This window comes from Sinocyclocheilus anshuiensis, unplaced genomic scaffold (genome assembly GCF_001515605.1).
Source record: "Sinocyclocheilus anshuiensis isolate Anshui unplaced genomic scaffold, SAMN03320099.WGS_v1.1 scaffold983, whole genome shotgun sequence".
Lineage (NCBI taxonomy): Eukaryota > Metazoa > Chordata > Actinopteri > Cypriniformes > Cyprinidae > Sinocyclocheilus > Sinocyclocheilus anshuiensis.
The window spans coordinates 251,483-272,543 of NW_015546086.1; the positions used below are offsets into that span (position 1 = coordinate 251,483).

Here is a 21,061-nt window from a genome sequence, read left to right on the forward strand (position 1 = left end):
TGTGTGTGTGTGTGTGTGTGTGTGCGTTAATGTGAGAGGGAACTAAGCATATCACAGAGCAGTATAAACAATGGAACTTGCCTGTTGCTTGTGATAAGACCTAAGGGGGGCCCTCCTTTTTGATGGGAACCAAATCCTCATGTCTCTGACGTAAACAGTAAATGGGTGAATCTCACGAAAACTGGAAATATAGCTCAAAAGGGGGGAAAAAAAGAAATTTCATCACATTAAGAACATTAAAGTCTGTGTAAAGGCAAATCAGAGAATTGTTTCTAAACACATTATAAATGTTAGAAATGTATTGCTGAAACACGTTAGAAAGACTGTGAACTATGTAGTACTGAATTATGGTATGGTATGTTCAGAATTTTTTTTGGGGAGGGGCTAAAATCAGGTCTCGATGACACACTGGAGCCACTGAGCATGGCCCCTCCCCTAACACTATAATAACTAGAGCGCATTAGCATCAATGGTTCGCGAGTTGCTGTCATTACCGTTAGTTACTGCAGCCAGTTTGCTAGCTAGCTATGCCTTTGTCACGTATAATTGCATATTACTTGTTGTATGGCTGTGTAAATCCAACTGTATTGCTGAAAACACGTTACAAAGACTGAACTATGTAGTACTGAATTGTGGAGTTAGACCGGTAAATAGTTTTTCACCATTTTTGCGTTCAGGATTATTTGGGCGGGCCTGAAATCATTTCTCAATGACACACTGGAGCCACTGATCACGGCCCCTCCCCTAAGCTGATAAGAGGTGTGTTCGACTTGAAGCAGCTATGTGCAGACCGATCGGTGTATGACATCAAAACACAGCGAGAGCTCTAGAGAGCAGACGCTCCTTATGCTGTCGAATCCTCTCATAGTACTTTGATGTCATACAACGATCGGGCTGCACAGCGCTGCTTCAGTCGAACACACCTAATAACTAGAGCGCATTAGCATCTGTGGTTCGCCCGCTCAATCCCGAGTTACTGTCATTACTGTTAGTCACTACAGCTTACAGTTTGCTAGCTAGCTTTGCCTTCGTCACGTAAATACGATCATTCACAAAGCAGCTCGGACTTCTTATTTAAATTAAGTTGCTAGAGGGAGCATCCATTCAGGTTGTAGTGGTATTTGACAGTTTTTGAGAGACGGCAGCTTTCCCGTGAGTGGGCGTGGTTTCAGCGCCAACAGTGGACACGCCTCCAGCGTTTGAGAGCAGAAAAACTACTAATTTTTTCAAGATTTTGATACCTTGGCTTTACTTGGCTTTTTTTTTTTTTAATCATTCAAATTTGGCTGGGTGGTTAATAACACATTTTTATACTTTTTAATATTGCTTTACACAGATTTTAAGTCTGCTTTTAGGATTGCTTTTAGGCCATGTTTGATCCAAAAATGTCTCTTCTTTGTCTTCTCTATCCTGTCTGTCCATCACTATCCGCCCATCAACATGTGCTAATATTAGCAGTCTAAAGAGAACTGGAAAGTTCAATATCTTATCACAGGGCTGTTCCTTCCACTCCTCTTTCATCATAGGCAAATAAAAATAGAGCTTCACATCAGGTAGATATCGCACACCATTGTCATGTCTAATCCTGACACATTCCTGTTCCACCATTCTTTTCTTTTTCTCACACTTTTGGAGACTATGTTTCTTAGTGTTAACTTAGAACAGCTGTAACTTAACAATAAATATTTAACTTTATCTCCCGACAGTGTTTCTGAAAGTCATGGTCTCATCCCACAAATTTATCACTTTAGATTTTTAATTAGCAACATCAATACATTTCAGTTATAATAGTTGAAAGAGCTTGATGACCCAATATTACTCTGGTACTGTGGTCTAGAACAGATTTTTATCACAAAGGTAAAAATGCAATGGAGCATGTAAAATAAAGTGTTTATGTTGAACGCTAAATGGCCTTTGCCTGTTTTCTCGCACTTTAATAGTCATTGTTCACATCAAACTTGACTTTGTTGAATGCTGCTATACGGAAGAACTTCACATCCAGTAAATGATAGATAAAATTGTCATTTTTTTTCTATATCTTCAGGCTTAGTGGTGCCTCACCTTTTCTGGGTGAAAATAAGCAGGAGACACTTGCCAATGTGTCAGCTGTGGACTACGAGTTTGATGAGGAGTACTTCAGCAACACCAGTGCTTTGGCCAAAGACTTCATTGCACGGTTACTGCTCAAAGATCCAAAGTAAGAACTTATGGTTTGAGGTGGTTTGGTAAGGTTTTGAGACTAGGTGTTTCTTTTATTGAGCAATTCCTTTTTAGAAACCAGCTGGCATAAAAAAAATATTTTATTGTATTATTATATTTTTTACTTCTTACTATTTATATTATTTTTTATATTTTATTTTTAATACTTTTTTTTTGCTTTATTTAGAAATATTATTAAAGCTATGGTAACACTTTATTTTAAGGACCAGTTCTCACTATTAACTAGTAGCTTATTAGCATGCATCATATTGGCTGTTTATTAGTACTTATTAGGCACATATTAATGGCTTATTCTCCATGACCATATTCTAGATCCCTTAACCCGACCCAATACCTAAACTAAACAACTACCTTACTAATTATTAATAAGCAGCAAATTAGGAGTTTATTGAGGGAAAACTCTTAGTTAATAGAGAATATGTGTTCCCTAATATAAAGTATTACCAAAGAGTGATTGTCTGTGGTTATACTGAATCAGTGAATCCTGCAAAGAACATTCGTCACAAATCATGCCACTAATTAACTAACTGAGGAAGTGGGTTGTGTCAACAAACAGGAACAGGTGCTTTGCGCATGAAGGTGGAGACATTAATAATTCCTGTTTTGGTTCCATATTGGTCCACCAAATTGCTTCTCTGCTGGTTGAATTCTCTCATTTAGTCTTTTTACACTGACCTCGTTTACTTCTGAGGATATTTCAAAGAGAACTAAAACTAGTTCTGCAGAAGTCCTCAGTACTTCACTAAAATGCGTCATTCACAGCATAAATGCTGTTTAGGTCTAAACATCGTCACGAAAGCTGATATGCAACATTCCAGAGCCCAATCCCACAATTCTTCTGTCTGTGTGTTCTGCAGTACACACTGTGATAAATATTTTTGGATTTGTATATTGAATGCCGTCTCGCTTACTCCGAAGTTAGTTTTTATGTGCTTATTTGTGGGAGCTTATTGTTTAAAGGGGTCATATGATGCTATTTTAAAGATAATTATTTTGTGTATTTGGTGTAACAGAATATGTTGACATGCTTTAATGTTCAAAAAACACATTCTTTTTCAAATACTGTACATTATTGTAGGTCCTCTATGCCCCGCCTCTCTCAAACATGTCGTTTTCAACAAAGCCCCCTCCTTTGACAAGCGCAGTCTGCTCTGATTGGCCAGCTGACCCAGTGCATTGTGATTGGCCGAACACCACAAGCACGCGTCGGAAATGTAACGCCCCTTACCATAATCGCAGCTTCAGCTTTCAAAGTAAATATCAAGACAGGAATTGACCCTTTTTTTTATTTTTATAAATAGCCTTTGTGCACAGCCAGCCTTGTACGCTTCTAGGTTAAAAAAACTGTCGTCCATAAAATGCTTTGCACAGATTCGAACATCTGGGTTGTGCTGTTCTGTTGTAAATAAATCTCTACTTCTGGAAGGCCAGATAAAGTGCTTTTGCTTTCGCACTGAAACACAGCGTCTCCCTGACATGGCTGCATCAACACTACTGCTGTTCCTGAAACCACACCTTCTTTCTTTGCGTGCACATTTGGGCGGCATTATGCTAATATTTCCACATCGTGACGTAGGTGTGTGGGGGTGTGTTAGAACGAGCCGTTTTAGGTAGGCGTGGTTGACTCTTAACTTTTATAAAGAATATCTCTTTGGATTTGAGACTTTAGTCTTTGCAACTTTACAGATATTCTTTATGCACCAAGAGCTTGTAACACTTCAAAGAGAAAGGAAAACTTGAAATCGCATCATATGACCCCTTTAAGTTAAATGATGGAAAGGATCGAGATGAACAGAGGTTCACAAACTGCCTGCCTTTGTTCACTACATACTGTATGCTAAAAAAATAAATCTCACAAGTGAAAATTGTTTTCATGTTTACAGAAAAAGAATGACAATCCTGGACAGTCTTCAACATCCCTGGATCAAGGTTTGTCCAACAGCCAATACATATAAAGTGGCTATCAAACACATTTTATTATCTTAACATTTGGTTAAATGTGTGAATGTCTTCTTTTAAGCCAAAGGACACGCAGCAGGCACTGAGTCGTAAGGAATCAGCAGTGAATATGGAGAAGTTTAAGAAGTTTGCTGCCAGAAGAAAGTGGAAGGTGCTTTTTTTTATTTGACTTCTGACTATGCTTTTTGTTTAAATGCTAGTTCAACTTTCAGAAAGCAAACATTATGTTCTGCTGTGGAAAAATATAGCTATTTGACATAAAGCATGAGCAGTACTGCACCTTCAGTAGTGCTTTCTGAGGAATCGGCATTATGTGCCACACCAAGTCACGCTATTTCCACACACACTGTTAAAAGCACACAAAACAAACCCTTGCAGCTATGAAACAATAAAGAAGCATGCACAAAGTTACAGTGCCCTCAAGCGCAGAATTAAGCTCATGTCATAAAAACAAATAATAGTCAGCGTGTAATTTGAAAAGTTTAAATATCATTTAATCTATTCAAAAAGAGTTTTAATCGCTATTTGATGCTTTAGATAAAAAAACCTGTTACAAATTCTGTAGAAGGTGTCACGAATATCATCTCTCCTTTAATATTGTTTGTTTATTTTTGTCTGTCTTCCTCAGCAATCGGTGCGTCTCATCTCTCTGTGTAACCGGCTCTCCCGCTCCTTCCTGTCTAGGAGCAACATGAGTGTTGCACGCAGTGATGACACACTGGTAAGAGTTCACAGTTCAGTCATCATTCAAGAAATTTAAGATTACCCTTATTAAAAAGCTTGTATTATGGATTTGCAGAGACAAGAGGTACTGTCAGTTTTTATTCCAAAACACTTGTTTTATTTAAAAAAGAAATAATACATAAAAAGGCAGCAGGAACTGGCAAAAAGAACAACAAAACACCTAGAAGACATGTGATGAGCCTGGCAACAGCAGAGGAACCGCCGTATCCCTGAGCTCTGCTGTGGTCTGTATTTATGGGATGAGCAGCTCTAATGAGCTCCGTCAGCTTCCCACACACCTGAGAATAGAGGCAGACACACACATGCAAATCAACTCCACACAAAATATACTTGGATAGAATTAAATGCTTGCAGTTATGTCCTATCTGAAGCCTGTAATTGGTTTCTACAGGTTTTATTGCATGATTGCTAATTGCAGTGAAAGTTAATATTGAAGCTTGCCGTGAAGTCAGATGACTAATATAAGCGCATTCACTGACACTCATACAGCCATGTGGGGTTTTGCATGATCTTTATACTGTCCAGATATTTGCTTAGTGATGTGTGATAAGCCTGAAGAGTGAAGTGTTATTGCCTTTGTGCTACATAAATTGTTATCTAAACTTTACAGCTTACTATCTCTCTCTCTCTTCCCCAGCTTCATACACATCACACATTACCATGAAATAAATGTTTTTACCTCATGCACTTCATTTTCAACTGATCTTATAACCTTAATATGTGTAACAGATATTACATGCATTATGGTAATATTGTAACCTTAAGAAATATTTCACTTAGTGCACCTAGTGAAATATTTCACCTAGTGCACTTAAATATGTGAAAATATGGGGTTTCTGTGAGAACAGGAAATGGGTTTGTTTCAAGATGTGACATCCTTTGTCATTCTAATAATCCATCTAAACACTACCATTCAAAAAAACAATTTTGGAAGAAATTAATATTTGCAATAAATTGATCAAAAGTGACAGTAAAGACTTTTATAATGTTACAAAAGATTTATTTTTCAAATAAATGCTGTTCTGTTAGAACTGTATTCATTAAAGAATCCTTTTTAACATTGATAATAATAATAAATGTTTCTTGATCATGTGACACTGAAGACTGGAGTAATGGCTGTTGAAAATTCAGCTTTGCCAATCAAAGGAATAAATTACACTTTATTCAGAGAGAATAATATTTCACAATATTGCTGCTTTGCATTAGTCTTACAAAAACATTTAAAAAAAATCTTACTGACCCCAAACTTTTGAATGGTAGTGACGTGTGTGTGGTGCCAGTTTTTATTTAAAATTGAGAAAATACTTTGGAATTTATTTTAAATTTCATTTTAAATGAATATGGCTGTCAGTACCATATTATATATTGTAAAGTGCATGGTATAATAATCTGATACCATCACTGCACCCATGGTCCTGTCACCGTATTTTTTTTTTTTTCAGGGACAGAACAAATTTACACTCAAATCACCTAAAGGCCACAGAAAATGACACAAAATCACATAGAAGTCTTGTTTTACAATTCATGAGTGACTCTAGCGTCACTCTCTTTAGAAGCCTCTGGCTGTTTGTAGAGTGTCTTCAAGTGTGCATTCTGTGTCATTGGATACACTCGTCTAGTATGAGACGTGTATGTGGGTCTATGTGGGTGTTATTTCAGTACACTACTTCATTAAACACAAGCACACATACTCTATTTTTCTCTTTCTGTTCCTCACGGCCAGTCCCGCTTCGCTCTAGCCGTTGATTTGAGTGTTTTGTCCCACACATCTGAACTGTCAGATGCTGTTTGGAGGTGGTTGAGTCACATACCACACAAAGCAGCGGTCGAGCGGTGAAGAGAAAGCACTGTCTCTGCTCCGCCCCTAGTCTGCATTATTCAATAGGATTAGGACTTCACGCTGTGTATTTGCTGATAAGACCAACTGTAGTACTACTGAGCATAAAAGGATTTGCTCAGTGTGACTGTCAAAGGAGGCTTGCTGTTGTTTTTCTTCTAAAGCTTATTGTATAATAGCCTAAATACCGTCATGTTGGCAGATTTTCATCTGATTTTTATCACAGTTGAGCTTGTCAATTATTTTTATTCATAAAAAGATCAGAGCTGTGCACTAGACATCTTGGAACTGTGTAGCACACATGGGTAATATATGATCCTGGAGCACAAAACCAGTCATAAGTAGCACAGGTATATTTGTAGCAATAGCCAAAAATACACTGTATGGGTCAAAATTATAAATGTTTCTTTTATGCCAAAAATCATTAGGATATTAAGTAAAGATCATGTTCCATGAATATATTTTGTAAATTTCCTACCGTAAATATATCAAAACTTAATTTTTGATTAGTAATATGCATTGCTAAGGATTTCATTTGGACAACTTTAAAGGCTATTTTCTCAATATTTAGATTTTTTTGCACCCTCAGATTCCAGATTTTCGAATAGTTGTATCTCGGCCAAATATTGTCCTGTCCTAACAAACCATAGATCAATGGAAAGCTTATTTAATCAGCCTTCAGATGATGTATAAATCTCAGTTTTGAAAAGGTTTTATGACTGGTTTTGTGGTCCAGGGTCACATATAGGTTTAATTCTTATTTGTGACATGTCCTGATCTATGGAAGTATATTAATGTCAAAAATCTTCGCTAAACCTGTCCACTAAGAAGCCCAAATCTATACAAAAATGAATCATTTAATTCATTTATTGATTCATTTGACTTGAAAACTAATATCTGAAAACCGTTCAAAATTTAAGGGTCGGTAAGGTGTTTTCGAAAGAAGTTTCTTAAGCTTACCAAGGCAGCATTTATTTGACTAAAAATAGATTAAAAATGGTAATATTTTTAAATATTATTACAATTTAAACTGTTTTCAATTAATACAATTTAAACTGTTTTCAAGAATTTAAATTTAAACTGTTTTCAATTAATAAAATTTGATTTATTGATGGCAAATCTGAATTTTCAGCAGCCTCAGATAATCATTTTCTTATTATTTTCAGCTTCATAAACTTTTCTTATTATTATCAATGTTGAAAACAGTTTAAATGCTTAATATATTTGTTGAAACGTTGATACAGCTGATGTCAGAATTCTTTGAATAGAACGTTGAATAAAACAACATTTATTTGAAATAGAAATCTTTTGTAAGGATATAAAAGTCTTTGCTGTCACTTTAGATTTTAGTATTTATTGCATTCTTGCTGAATAAATGGATATAAATAAATAAATAAAATCGTACTGACCCCAAACTTTTGAATGGTAGTAGTGTATCATATTGACATGTGTAATGCATGCTTGTAGTATGTGTTTTGGTCTGTTATCATAAAGGTATGGTTTATATTCAGTAATTTTGTTTTTTGACAGGATGAGGAGGACTCATTTGTCATGAAGGCTATTATCCACGCAATCAACGATGACAATGTTCCAGGTCTGAAACACCTGCTTGGATCCCTGACCAGCTATGATATTAATCAACCTAACAAGGTGAGAGAGACAAAGCTCGACTTACAGAGGAGATAGTTGACAGTCATGCTCACGGTCTCTGCTTGACTTGGTCTCTGTCCAAGTGATCAGTAGCCAACCTGAGCTCGATTGAGCTGATAAGTGTATCAGTGTCACTGTACACCCATGCCTTCTGAGTTTACATTGCCGTTTTCAGCAGTGACACTCAGATGTGCACCGAGTGACTGAGAAACAGTCACTGCACCATATCTCAACCCATTTGTGTGAGTCACCATCACAATGAGAATTTTGAATAAAATGAAAGAGACTTGGGGGTTAATTGCCATTATTATGATATTTTAAGTGTAAATCTGAAGACATTTTATTGAGGTTTATGCTAAAATTCTCTTAAGTTAACAAACATACTGGTTAAGTCTTTTTCAGTGTGTGTGTGTGTGTGTGTGTGTGTGGGAATGTTGTGTGTATGGCATGTGTGTGACACAGGAAAAGTGTTTGTTTAGAAGTAGGGAATGAGGCCGAGGTTCATGTAACTGTACTCTGCTCACTGATGTGAAGAGACAAGCGTGCTTTTAATTTTATTGCTCAGAGCTGTCCAGCGCTATCTGTGTTTATGTATGCACAGTGAGAACTATTCCAATGACTCTCATGCATTTATTAATTCAGAGGAGTTTATCACCATTCTTGAGAAACAATTCCAGTCTTGTGCCCACAATAATTTTTTACCAACCACCATGATTGCTCTTCGCCAATTCGAACTGCTGTGCGAACAATGAAAAATGAATCAGTCTAATTTGAATTGGCGTTTTCACACTGACCTAAATTATAGACTTAATTAAAGCTACTTTTGAATGCTGCGAGGAGCTATTAGTGCCTTGTTATATTCAGTAAAGTGATTTCTGTTTGTGTGTGTTTCTGTTTGTTTGTGCGTGTGTACATACTTCAGCACGGAACCCCTCCGCTCCTGATTGCCGCGGGCTGTGGAAATGTCCAGATCATTGATGTGCTAATGAAAAAAGGAGCGGAGATTCAAGCCTTTGATAAGGTGTTGTACTCCATTTTCTCAGATAATTAATGTACAAGAAATTTAAAAAATGTACACTACCATTCAAAAGTCTGGGGTTATTATGATTTTTTTATGCCATATGGTCACCAAGACTGCATTTATTTGATCAATATACAATAAAAACAGTAATATTGAAAAAACATATTTACAAAATGTAATGTATTCCTGTTATAACAAAGCGGAATTCAGCAGCAGTTGCTGCATCATTCTAATATGCTGCTCACTTTTGTTCAATATAATCTGCCTTTTCTGAATAAAAGTATTAATTTAATTAAAAAAAAAATGTACCAAGCCAAACTTATGAACGGTAGTAGATCACATCAGATAAAATGCCCCAAAGAGACTGAAGAGACTGAAGACATGCTTTACCAGTAGTTTTAACATAGTTTAAATGGTAAATATGAACATGACACCAAAATGGCTGAAAATATGTACAACTCCACACAACATGCAATTATTTTCCTCAGACTGGAGCCAATGCTATCTACTATGCCGCCCGACATGGTCATGTGGGGACCTTGAGATTCTTGCATGAAAAGAAGTGCCCTCTGGACATCCAAGATAAGGTGCCCCTCTCTCTCTCTCTCTCTCACACACACACACACACACACACACACACTCAACAATCACAACCCCAGGGAGAGGACAGATTCCATTTTTCAAAGGCTTTCCCCATCCATCACCTTTTCTCCAGAAAACCTTTCCTCCTGTTTTCACACGCCTCTCTACTTCCCATTGGTAATTTGCAGTTGCTATGGTTACTCGCTGGCCTGAAGTTTGCCGTTGTATGAAATAATTGTTAACTGTTTGTTGACTGCCTCACTAGTCAGTGAAGAGCGCTCAGTCAAGCGAATTTGCAGGGTAAAGTGTTGAGTTTGTCGGTAGTGCCATACAGAATCACACTTTGAGTGTCCGCAGCTTCATTAAGGGTGTAAATTGAGTTCTTAAAACGTCCATCTCAGCCTGAACTTTCTAGGAGTAGCACTGTGCTCAAGTTCAGCGCAAAGCTGATTTGGGAATGGTTTTGGCAGTTCTCAGCACACAAGGATATCTCCCTTCAACTAGTCACATTCTGTTTACGCAGCCTTTCCGGTTGCTGTAACCCTACTTTGGCAGCAGGGAAATCCTTTAATGAAGTTCTTAACTGTTTCTTACAGTCTAGTTCAGCAGTGTTGATTGTTTCCCTGATGTTCGCATACACATGGTCATTGCATTTTTTGTTTAGCTCATCAAAGTGTAATCACATTAATAACATGCCTGCTCATCACTGACATTCTGTTCTAGTCTGGAGAAACGGCTCTGCATGTGGCAGCTCGCTATGGTAACGTGGATGTAGTCCAGTACCTTTGCAGCATCCATGCCAATCCTGACCTAGTGGACCGGGTATGTATCATACACACACACACACTGATTTACACCACACTCAACAGTCCAAGCCATTGTAGACAAATATGACACTTAGCGTTGTGGATGTAGCATCACACAAAAGCAAAAGTTCAGTTACCATTGTACAAATGGAATATTAACGGTTATTTAAAGGGTAGTTAAAAGGGTAGTTACAGAGATAAACAGAGTAGTGTTGGATTGTTCATGTGATCTCAGTTTTTTCATCAGTCATGAGATGTCTGCCCCCATGAGGCAACCTGTGCCATGTAAATAAAGCCACTTTTAATAACTTCTGATATGACTGAAGTCATGTGAGTCCACATGATTTTTAAAGTACTGTTTCATGTACTTTTTTAATGATGAAGAAATTGAGTGTATATTTTAAGTATTGCTTCATTATTACACAATTCATAATTATTTTGAAGTAGTTTTCAATATACGCTACAGTTCAAAGCTACAGTAAGATTATTTTAGCAAGGATACATTAAAAGTGTGGCAGTAAAGACATTTAAAGTAATACACTTTGAAGAGTACTACTCTTTTAAACTTTCTATTCATCAAAAATGTATCACCATTACTGTAAAAATATTAAGCAACACAACAGTTTTCAACATTGATAATAAGAAATGTTTCTTGAGCAACAAATCAGCATATTAGAATGATTTCTGAAGGATCATGTGACACTGAAGACTGCATTAAAGACTGCTATCACAGATATAAAGAGGCATGTTAAACTGTAATAATATTTCACTATTACTTTTTTACTGTATTTTTGATCAAATAAATGCAGCCTGGGTGAGCATAAAAGACTTATTTCAAAAATATAAAAAAATCTCACCAACCTCAAACTTTTGAATGGTAGTGTATTTATATTAGTAAAGTTCAACTCGAAAGAAGAAAATGTTCTTTTATAAAAGAAAATGCTTCATCTCGGTTGTCTTTGATGACAGTGGGAAATGTAAATGTAATAAGTGGTTTCGCAAGTGCTGACGTGACATGAGTGCTGAAATCTAATCATGTCCGTGCCTCACTTTATTTGTTCAGCACTATGAGCTCACAGCAGTAACGTTCATAGGCAGATAGTCTCCTGTGCTTTTAGAAATATTGCTTACTGGGGCGTCCATCGACTAACAGGCAAATGAGTCCTAGTTGATAGATTTCAGGAAGGAGTCACTATTAAAAACATGCTGTAACTTAAATTAATGAGCCTGAAGCACCACTTCAGAGAAATGCAATAAAGAAAGTCATTTTAGGATTATGTGAGTGAGTTAAATTATTAGACCAACGATAAATATTGTACACAACCAAAATATTATTTAATAGTATTACAGATTCATTTTATAGTGGTTGCTTTTGCCATCATCACAATATTAGGTTACCATCCTACTCTTGCATTTATTATTATATCCTGCTCTGTTAAAAGTAAACCAATATTCACACGTAATGCCAGGAGGCAGACACAGCCACGTATTGTATGTTTATAATTGTTACATTCATTGGAGGTGTCAGGGTCGCAGGCTAATTAAGAACAATTCGTCACGTGAAACGGCCTTGACACAGACTAATGTTGTTTTGTTAGCTCCATGTGTTCAAGGTTATTCATGAGCTCTTGTTCTGAATGCCAAAGACTGTTTTCATGCCTCCACAGGAGCAGGAGACACCTCTCCACTGTGCAGCCTGGCACGGTTACTCTGCGGTGGCCAGAGCCCTGTGCGAGGCTGGCTGTGATGTCAACGCCCGGAACCGTGAGGGTGAGAGCCCGTTACTCACCGCTTCCGCCCGCGGCTTCAAGGACATCGTGGAGTGTCTGCTGGAGCATGGGGCGGACATGGACTCTGCTGATAAGGTGAGCACAGACACTTAGAAAATATTAACCATTAACAACTGCTGTGGTTGAGTGTTTTTAAATATTAAAACACTTTCTACTGTCTGCTTTCATGCATGTTGTTGTTTTTTTAGATATTTTTGTTGTGAACATTGACAGCTTGCCATTCAAAATAAGTATTAATTACCCTTATCATGGTGTGTTTGCATGTATATATTTCAGGACGGTCATATCGCTCTGCATCTGGCAGTGAGGAGATGTCAAACTGAAGTGGTGAAGTGTCTGCTCAGCCATCACTGCTATGTGGACCACCAGGATCGCCACGGCAACACACCCCTTCACATCGCCTGCAAGGACGGCAACTTGCCTGTGGTCATGCAGCTCTGTGCTGCTAAAGCCAATCTGGATATTCCTAACAAAGTGAGTTTCAAACCAGGATGGATGTAAACCTGCTGTATAATATGCTTTTGTTTGACTCCTAAATGTGTGTTTTCATCCAGTGTTATTTATGTTTTATTTTTTAAATATTTTGTATCAGATTCATTTTTATTTTAGTAAAATTTCTAGTAATTGTGTCTTATGCTTTTGTCATTTTTATTAGTATTTTAAAATATTGCTTTTTAGGTTTATATTTATGTTTATTTATATTTCAGTTTTAATTTGAGCTATTTCCAGTCAATAAGTTTAATGCTTCAACTTAAACTTATTTCAGTTAGTTGCCAAGGCAGCATTTGTTATTTTAGTTTATAGTTTTTTTTAATCTAACATTTTATTTTATTCCAATTAACAAAAATGTTAATAGTAGTATGTGTTTAGTTAACTGTAATAACCCTGATCTTATCCTATAGACCAGTTTTTACCTTTGCCTTATTCAAGTATTAATCTTGTCAGTCTTGAGTCATCATCCACTCCTTTTTCATTTCTTAAAGTCCCCTCAACTGACCCCATTTACTTGGTTGCAATTTTCTTGAAATCTTTACGTGCCAGTTATACATGGTTGTTACTTCTGTGTGAAATTTTTAAATGGCACTTCCATTACAGCTGGAAGATGATTTGTGTTCCTTTCGAACAGAGGGCTTTTCAGGTCAAGAGGAACGGAATTATATTAATATGAAATTGAATCATCATTTTGCACTGTTACACTTGAACAATTTTCTGACAAAAGCATTTTTTCACTTTTGTTTTCTAGTTACCATTTGTGATGACTCATTCTCAGAAAGCGAGTGTTTATAGATGTTTGCTTTTTATTTATCTGTAGTTTGGGAGAACACCTCTTCACCTGGCAGCTAGTAACGGTGGTCTGGAGGTGGTGCGTCATCTCTGTGTTACAGGAGCCAACACTGAAGCCATCACTAATGTAAGTGAAAGATCATCAGGGTTTTGATGTGAATAAATAACATATGATTTGTAACAGTATTATATATGTATTTATAAAAAAAATATATACATTTATATACAGTACCATTCAAAACGGGGCCAGTGAGATTTTTTGGGGAAAAAAAACAATAGTTTTATTCAGCAAAGATACTTTAAATTGATCAGAAGTGACCGTAAAGACATTTATAATGTTACAAAGATTTCTATTTCAAATAAATGCTGCTCTTTTGAACTTTCTATTCATTAAAGAATCCTGAAAAAATTTTATATTTTTCCACAAAACCATTAAGCAGCTGTTTTTAACATGGATAATAAAAAGAAATGTTTCTTGAGCAGCAAATCAGCATATTAGAATGATTTCTGAAGGATTATCTGACACTAAAGACTGTCTGAAATAATGTTTTTCACAATATTACTGTTTTTGCTGTATTTTGTGTATTTTGCTGTGTTATGTAGCCTTGGTGAGGTTAATGAACTTCTTTCAAAAAATTGTACTGACCCCAAACTTTTGAATGAAATAAAACATGCTGCTAGGTCACTATATCAATATTTTTATACATTAGAATATACATATTTATATTAGATATTAGATTCGATTCTATATTATCATATAGAATAGTGACATGCTCTCAAAAGCTTTTTGTTGATTCGTTTGGCTGCTGTCTTCTATGTTAGATATTGAAATGTAACTCTAATGAGCCAGAGTCCTGCCCTCTTAGCACATCAATCAAATTGCAGTCTCTTTATCTCTTTAAATAAGTGTTCATTTATCATTTACGACAGCCTAGATTACCATTCTGTCCTTAATCCTTCATCTTTCAGTCAGATGTGTCTTGCCTCATATAGTGCCTCTTCCATAGAATGTGTGTTGGTTCCTGTAGGTTTGTGTGTTGTTATATGATTGTGTGGGTGTCCCACCTTTGGATGACCGATTTCTTATCTGACTCATTCTGAGTTTTAATGTGTTTGTCAGGATATAGCTGTCTGATATTTGTGCACTTTTTTGTCTGTAATATAAGGATGTGCCTTCTCCATTAAGTTACCAGCCTAGTGTATTAAAAGGCTCTTTCCAGAATGAAGCTCATTAATGAAAATGTGCCAGTGGAGAATCATTGTTTCACTGTCAGCACCAGTGAAGGACAACATGCCCAACCAACTAATGAACCCCCAACCAACTCATCCTAAACAATGTATGTTTTCAATCAATAACCCCCACATCCCTCCCCTCGGCTGGCCCACATGCCCCTCGCTCACACCCCTTGCCTCAACACCATCTCAAAGCTCTCCTCCTCAGTGTTAATATTGTATAGTGGCTGATGCACAATGCATGTTACAGCACACGGGAATTTTGAGATCCATAATTCATTGCCAGAGGCGTATGGGTCGGCGGCTTAAGAAAAAAAAATATATCTTCCACATATAGGATACCATTGATTAATGTGGCCTTCACACTTTATATTTTGCTCTTTTTCTCACTGTTTTGTCAGGCTATACACCACCAATTAAATGTTTGAGGTTGGTAAGATTTATTTAACTACATCACTACATTAGTTAACTACACTACATGAGCTAACGATGAAAAATATTATTATTATGAGCTAACATGAACTAACAATGCTGTATTTTATTAACAGACATTTACAGAGATTAATAAATACTGTAACAAATGTATTGCTTATTGTTTGTTAATGTTAGCTAATGCATTAACTAAAGTTAAGTAATGGGACCTTATTGTAAAATGTTGCCTTTTTTTTTTTTTAGATAGGTCTCTCATGCTGACCAAGACCGCAGTAAAAGCAGCAATATTGTGAAATATTATTCAAATTGAAAATAACTTTTAATTTTTTATATATTTTAAAATGTAATTTATTCCTGTGATGGCAAGGCTGAATTTTCTTCAGTCTTCAGTGTCACATGATCCTTCAGAAATCATTCTAATATGCTGATTTGTTGCTCAAAAAACATTTATTATTATTATCAATGTTGAAAACAGTTGTGCTGCTTAATATTTTTGTGGAAATGGTCAGACATTTTTTTAAAGATTCTTTGATGAATAGAAAGAACAGCATTTTGTGATAGAAATATTTTGTACAATTATAAATGTCTTTACTGTCCCCTTTAATCAAATTAATGTATTCTTACTGAATAAAAGTATTAATTTATTTTAAAAAATATATCCTACTGACCTAGACTTCTAAATGGTAGTGTATGTGGGAATCCAACTTATGATTTTCACCTCTTTTATGATAAAATGGGCAAAAAAAATAACATTAATTTTCACTGACTGAGAGACAAAAGCCATATCTAGGACTAAAATATTAGAGACTTGGGAGTGGCCTCTTTTGACTTGGGCCAGTGACCAATCACATTTGGCACTCTCTAGAACACCTTAGCAACACCCTAGCAACCACCCAGAACACTTTAGCAACTCTGTTCTGTAGCAACGTGCTAAAACCCATGCACAACACTCAAGCATCATGATTCATACTCCCAGAAAAAAATCTACTGTGCCTACTATGCCATCTCTTTCAGACAGCTATCATATATTTTTCGTCTCCCTTTCCAATATGATAATGACAAGCCGTAGTCTCAATGTGTCAAACAAACACTAAATTTGGTTCCCTCATGTCAGGACGCTTCATTCAGCCTTGAGATTTTTAGGCATCTTTAATCTTTAGGGAGACGACCAGAAATCAATAAAATGAATTCAAGCACATCCTGATGGGGACACATGGTATGAGCTGGAGACGAGCAGGCAGACACAAAAAGAGTCTGTCAAAAAGAAAATGGGCTGCTTTGTACAGAAGAATTTGCAGTCATATCTCATAAAGTCTAATTGGCAGGAAAGCTTTGTGTCCAATCAATCCACGTTAGATAAGAGTAATTACAGTGCAGCAAAGCTCTCTCATTACTATCCTTTTTATTGGTGCTTTAACACCTCTGCTGCGTTCACCACATCCTCTTTCGCTCTAGTCTGCATGGGGCTGTGCGGGGGCTCTCTTTCAGAGGGAGGCTGGTTAATTTGTCCCCATCGGTTTGAGGAGGAACACAGCTGTTTCAGGTTGTGTGTTTTGCTTGTGCTTGTGGCCCCAGGTGTTAGGTGTGGGTTTGTGTTGCTGAGTGTGAGATTGTGTGTGTGTATTCTGAGGTGTTAAATCATTAATGGTTTTGGTCGAGGGCTGTGACTGTGGTGGGTTTTGGGTAAACAGATTTTTTTTGGGTAACCAAGACTGCCTGAGGTTTATGTACAGAGTTTCAAGGTTTTCCTGATGCTGTCTTTGAGTTTGTATGTTTTTACAGCATTTTTGCATATGGCTTTTCTGTGAAATATACTTCCTTCAAGCTGGCCCTCTCTGATAGTTATTCCCCTTCACAGCTGGTGTCTCCTATTGCTGATTTCACAATCACACATGTGCTGCCGTCACAGCCTCCTGGGACGTTCCTATGTGCGTCATTTTGGTTGTAATGAAATGAACACAGATTTGTATTCCTTTTTTTTTCACTTCCAGTCAAAGACAGAAAACTTTTTTAGTGATTGTGAAACAAGACAGCAAAGGAGGTGCATTAGTTGTGTAATTGATGCGTTCATTATGTATTTTATCATACCAGTGCTGCCACATAAAATGATAGGAAATGTAGATTGGTTAACTGGCTTAAATGAGTACCACTTTCCAGGGGGGTTGCTAGATATAAATGACATCTGGGGTTAAAAACATTAGTGCCATATAATGGAAGCAAACCTTCCAGGCTTCCAATTAATTAGGATTTTTAATTTGATGACTAATACTGAGGTCTGAATAATATATATACACTGCTGTTCAAAGGTTTGCGGCCAGTAAGGATTTTTATTTATTTATTTATTTGTTTATTGAAAGAAATTAATATTAATTATTCAGAAAGGACACATTAAATTGATCAAAATTTACAGTAAAGACTGTAACTGATGTTGTACAAAAAAAAAAGAACTTTGTATTCATCAAATAATCTTGAAAAAAAAATCTAACTTGGTTTCCACAAAACAGACAAACAAAAACATTGATAATAAGAAATGTTTTGAGCACCAGCATATTAGAATTTCTTAAGGATCATTTGACATTGTAAGAACGCAAAGGGTCTTAAAATACATCAGTCCAGAAACAAATGTGGAAGAGGGGAGAAACAGATGCAACGCACAGTGGAGACACTTGGTGAGACGCAGGAGGACTCCAGTCAGGAAGCACCCCACAGTACAGGAGACCTCTCAGCAGCTGTTCCACCCCAAAGCCACAGGAGGCATTCTCCTAACACCACCCCAGGCACTGAACCTGTGAGAGAGAAAGTGAAATGGCCCCCAGCGAATGACAACATAGGATGGGACCAACTAGACCGGGACCTTGACAGAGTTCTAGAGGCCACATTAGCAGGCACAGTCGAGAGGAAAATTGACAGCATGACAACAATTGTCTACAATATGGCCAGGGAACGCTTTGGCACAGAGGAGAGGAAGGGCAGCAGCGGAAAATCTGGAAAATGACCCAACAGAAGAGAGAGAGAGATCTCGCATCTGAGAAGGGAAATTAAGACCCTCAACAAGCAGTTCAAAAGAGCAAGTACTGAAGAAAAGGAGGGCATAAGAGACCTGACCAGTGGACTTCGAGGGCAACTGTGCAGACTGAGAAGGGCGGAAAGGTCTCTGACACTGAGGAAGGAGAAGGAGGCCAAGAGAGCTCAGTTCATAAAGAACCCATACAGGTTCACAAAAACTGTTGGGCGAAGCTAGATCCGGGAAACTGACCAGCCCCAAGGAGGTTGTGGAGGAGTTCCTCAAAGAGAGCCACAGTGACTCTCAGGGGCCAGGCTCTAAGCGCACATCCAAAGGTCGGCAGAACTGAAATTCCTGTGGAAGAGCTTGACACCAGTGAACCAACATGGAGGGAAGTCCAAGACAGTGTACAGAAAGCCCGATCAGCATCTGCCCCAGGACCAAGTGGTATACCTTATAAAGTATATAAGAGATGCCCGATGCTACTCCGCAGTCTGTGGAAACTGTTGCGGAGAGTTTGGACAAAAGGCATTATCCCATTGTCCTGGAAAAGAGCAGAGGGCTGTTTTGTACCAAAAGAAAAAGACTCCTCTGAGATTAGTCAGTTCCGAACTATATCTCTCCAGAGCATTGAAGGCTTCTTCTCTGTTCTGGCCAAAAGGATGACTACCTATAGGGTTAAGAACAAGTATGTTGATACATCAATCCAGAAAGGTGGCATCCCAGGCATTTCTGGGTGTTTGGAACACACAGGAGTCCTCAACCAGCTGATCCGGGAGGCCAAGGTGAGCAAAGGCAATCTAACAGTTGTATGGCTTGACTTGGCCAACGCTTATGGATCAATCCCCCACGACCTCATCAAAGCAGCTATGAAACAATACCATATCCTCCTCCACATCAGGGGAATGATCACCAGCTACTTTGGAGGGTTCAAGTTACAGTTTTAGACCGCCCATTTTACAACTCAGTGGCAAGCCCTGGAAAAGGGAATTGTAACCAGCTGTACTATCTCCCCCATCTTGTTTATCATGGGAATGAATATGCTCATAACAGCAGCAGGGAAGGAATCTAGGGGGGGCGATAATGGAGTCCGGCATCCGCCAGCCTCCAATAAGAGGCTTTATGGATGACCTAACCATTACAACTCCATCCCATGTACAAGCAAGGTGGATCCTGAATGCACTTGACGATGTGGCGACATGGGCGAGAATGAAGTTCAAGCCAAGGAAGTCAAGAAGCATGGTGATCAGAAATGGGAAAGTAACCAGCAAGTTCCAACTCCAACTTCCGGGGGAGATTATACCTTCAATTGAGGAAAACCCCCAAAAATGCCTAGGGAAGTGGTACGAAGCCTCTCTCACTGACATAAGCAACGTATCCAGACAGAGAAGCAGGCAGATGAATGGTTGAGAAAGATAGCAAGATCAGGCTTACCAGGAAAGTTCAAGGCCTGGCTGTTTCAGCATGGTCTGCTACCAAGACTCATGTGGCTACTGACAATTTATGAAGTGCCTATGACATCTGTGGAAGGAGTCGAGAGGCGAGTGAATAAACACCTCCGCAGGTGGCTCGGAATCCCACCAAGCTTCACATCAGTAGGGCTATACATTAGGTCTGGACAGTTACAGCTACCCCTATCATCAGTGGTTGAAGAGTTTAAGGTGGCAAAGTGCAGGGCTGTGATGATATACAGAGACTCCAGCGATGAAAAGGTCAGAGATGCAGGCATCACCACAAGATCAGGATGCAAGTGGGCAGCTGACACATCAGTGGCGCAAGCTGAGAACATGCTGAAGTTGAAGGACATCATCGGGAACCCGTGCATGGGGAGACAAGGACTCAGGACCAACCACTTCCAACAATAGGGGAAAGCAGACCCAAGGCAGAGGAGAGATATGATCCAAGCCGAGGTCCGACACCTGGAGGAAGAAAGGCGAAAGTCAAAGGCTGTGGAACTTGGATCACAAGGAGCCTGGACTAAGTGGGACCTACCAAAGAGGAAAATCACGTGGCCTGAACTTTGGAGACTAGAGCCCTTTCGCATCTCTTTCCTGCTCCGATCAGTGTATGACACTCTTCCAACACCAACAAACCTGCACAGGTGGGGAATGAGGGAGGATTCACTGTGCAGTTTATGTGGAGGGAGAGGCACATTGGCGCACATACTGGCGGGTGCATGACTGCACTTAGCCAGGGGAGATATAGATGGCGCCATGACAAGGTCCTCTGTGCACTGGCCGATATATTGGAGCAGGAGAGACGGAAAAAGCGCCAGACCTATGTGAGACCAGCCTCATATATCGAGTTCATCAGGGAGGGGGAGAAGCCACCCTCCTCCAAGACCAAGAAGAGCCTCCTGCAGGCAGCACAATCATGGGAGATGAGAGAGACGGAAGACCTATGTGAGACCAGCCTCATATATCGAGTTCATCAGGGAGGGGGAGAAGCCACCCTAGCCACCCTCCAAGAAGAGCCTCCTGCACGCAGCACAATCAGGGG

The 21,061-nt window shown here is 38.4% G+C and overlaps 1 protein-coding gene across 1 annotated transcript in view; it reads left to right on the top strand.

Annotated features, from left to right (window-relative positions):
* Positions 1-21,061, top strand: part of LOC107700066 (death-associated protein kinase 1-like) — a 98,222-nt gene that overhangs the window by 61,097 nt on the left and 16,064 nt on the right. The window contains exons 8-18 of the mRNA XM_016501575.1: positions 2,045-2,197; positions 4,104-4,149; positions 4,241-4,330; positions 4,808-4,900; positions 8,291-8,410; positions 9,333-9,431; positions 9,920-10,018; positions 10,737-10,835; positions 12,487-12,684; positions 12,886-13,083; positions 13,922-14,020. Coding sequence (XP_016357061.1) covers positions 2,045-2,197; positions 4,104-4,149; positions 4,241-4,330; positions 4,808-4,900; positions 8,291-8,410; positions 9,333-9,431; positions 9,920-10,018; positions 10,737-10,835; positions 12,487-12,684; positions 12,886-13,083; positions 13,922-14,020 — 1,294 coding nt within the window. The remainder of the gene's footprint in view (positions 1-2,044; positions 2,198-4,103; positions 4,150-4,240; positions 4,331-4,807; positions 4,901-8,290; positions 8,411-9,332; positions 9,432-9,919; positions 10,019-10,736; positions 10,836-12,486; positions 12,685-12,885; positions 13,084-13,921; positions 14,021-21,061) is intronic.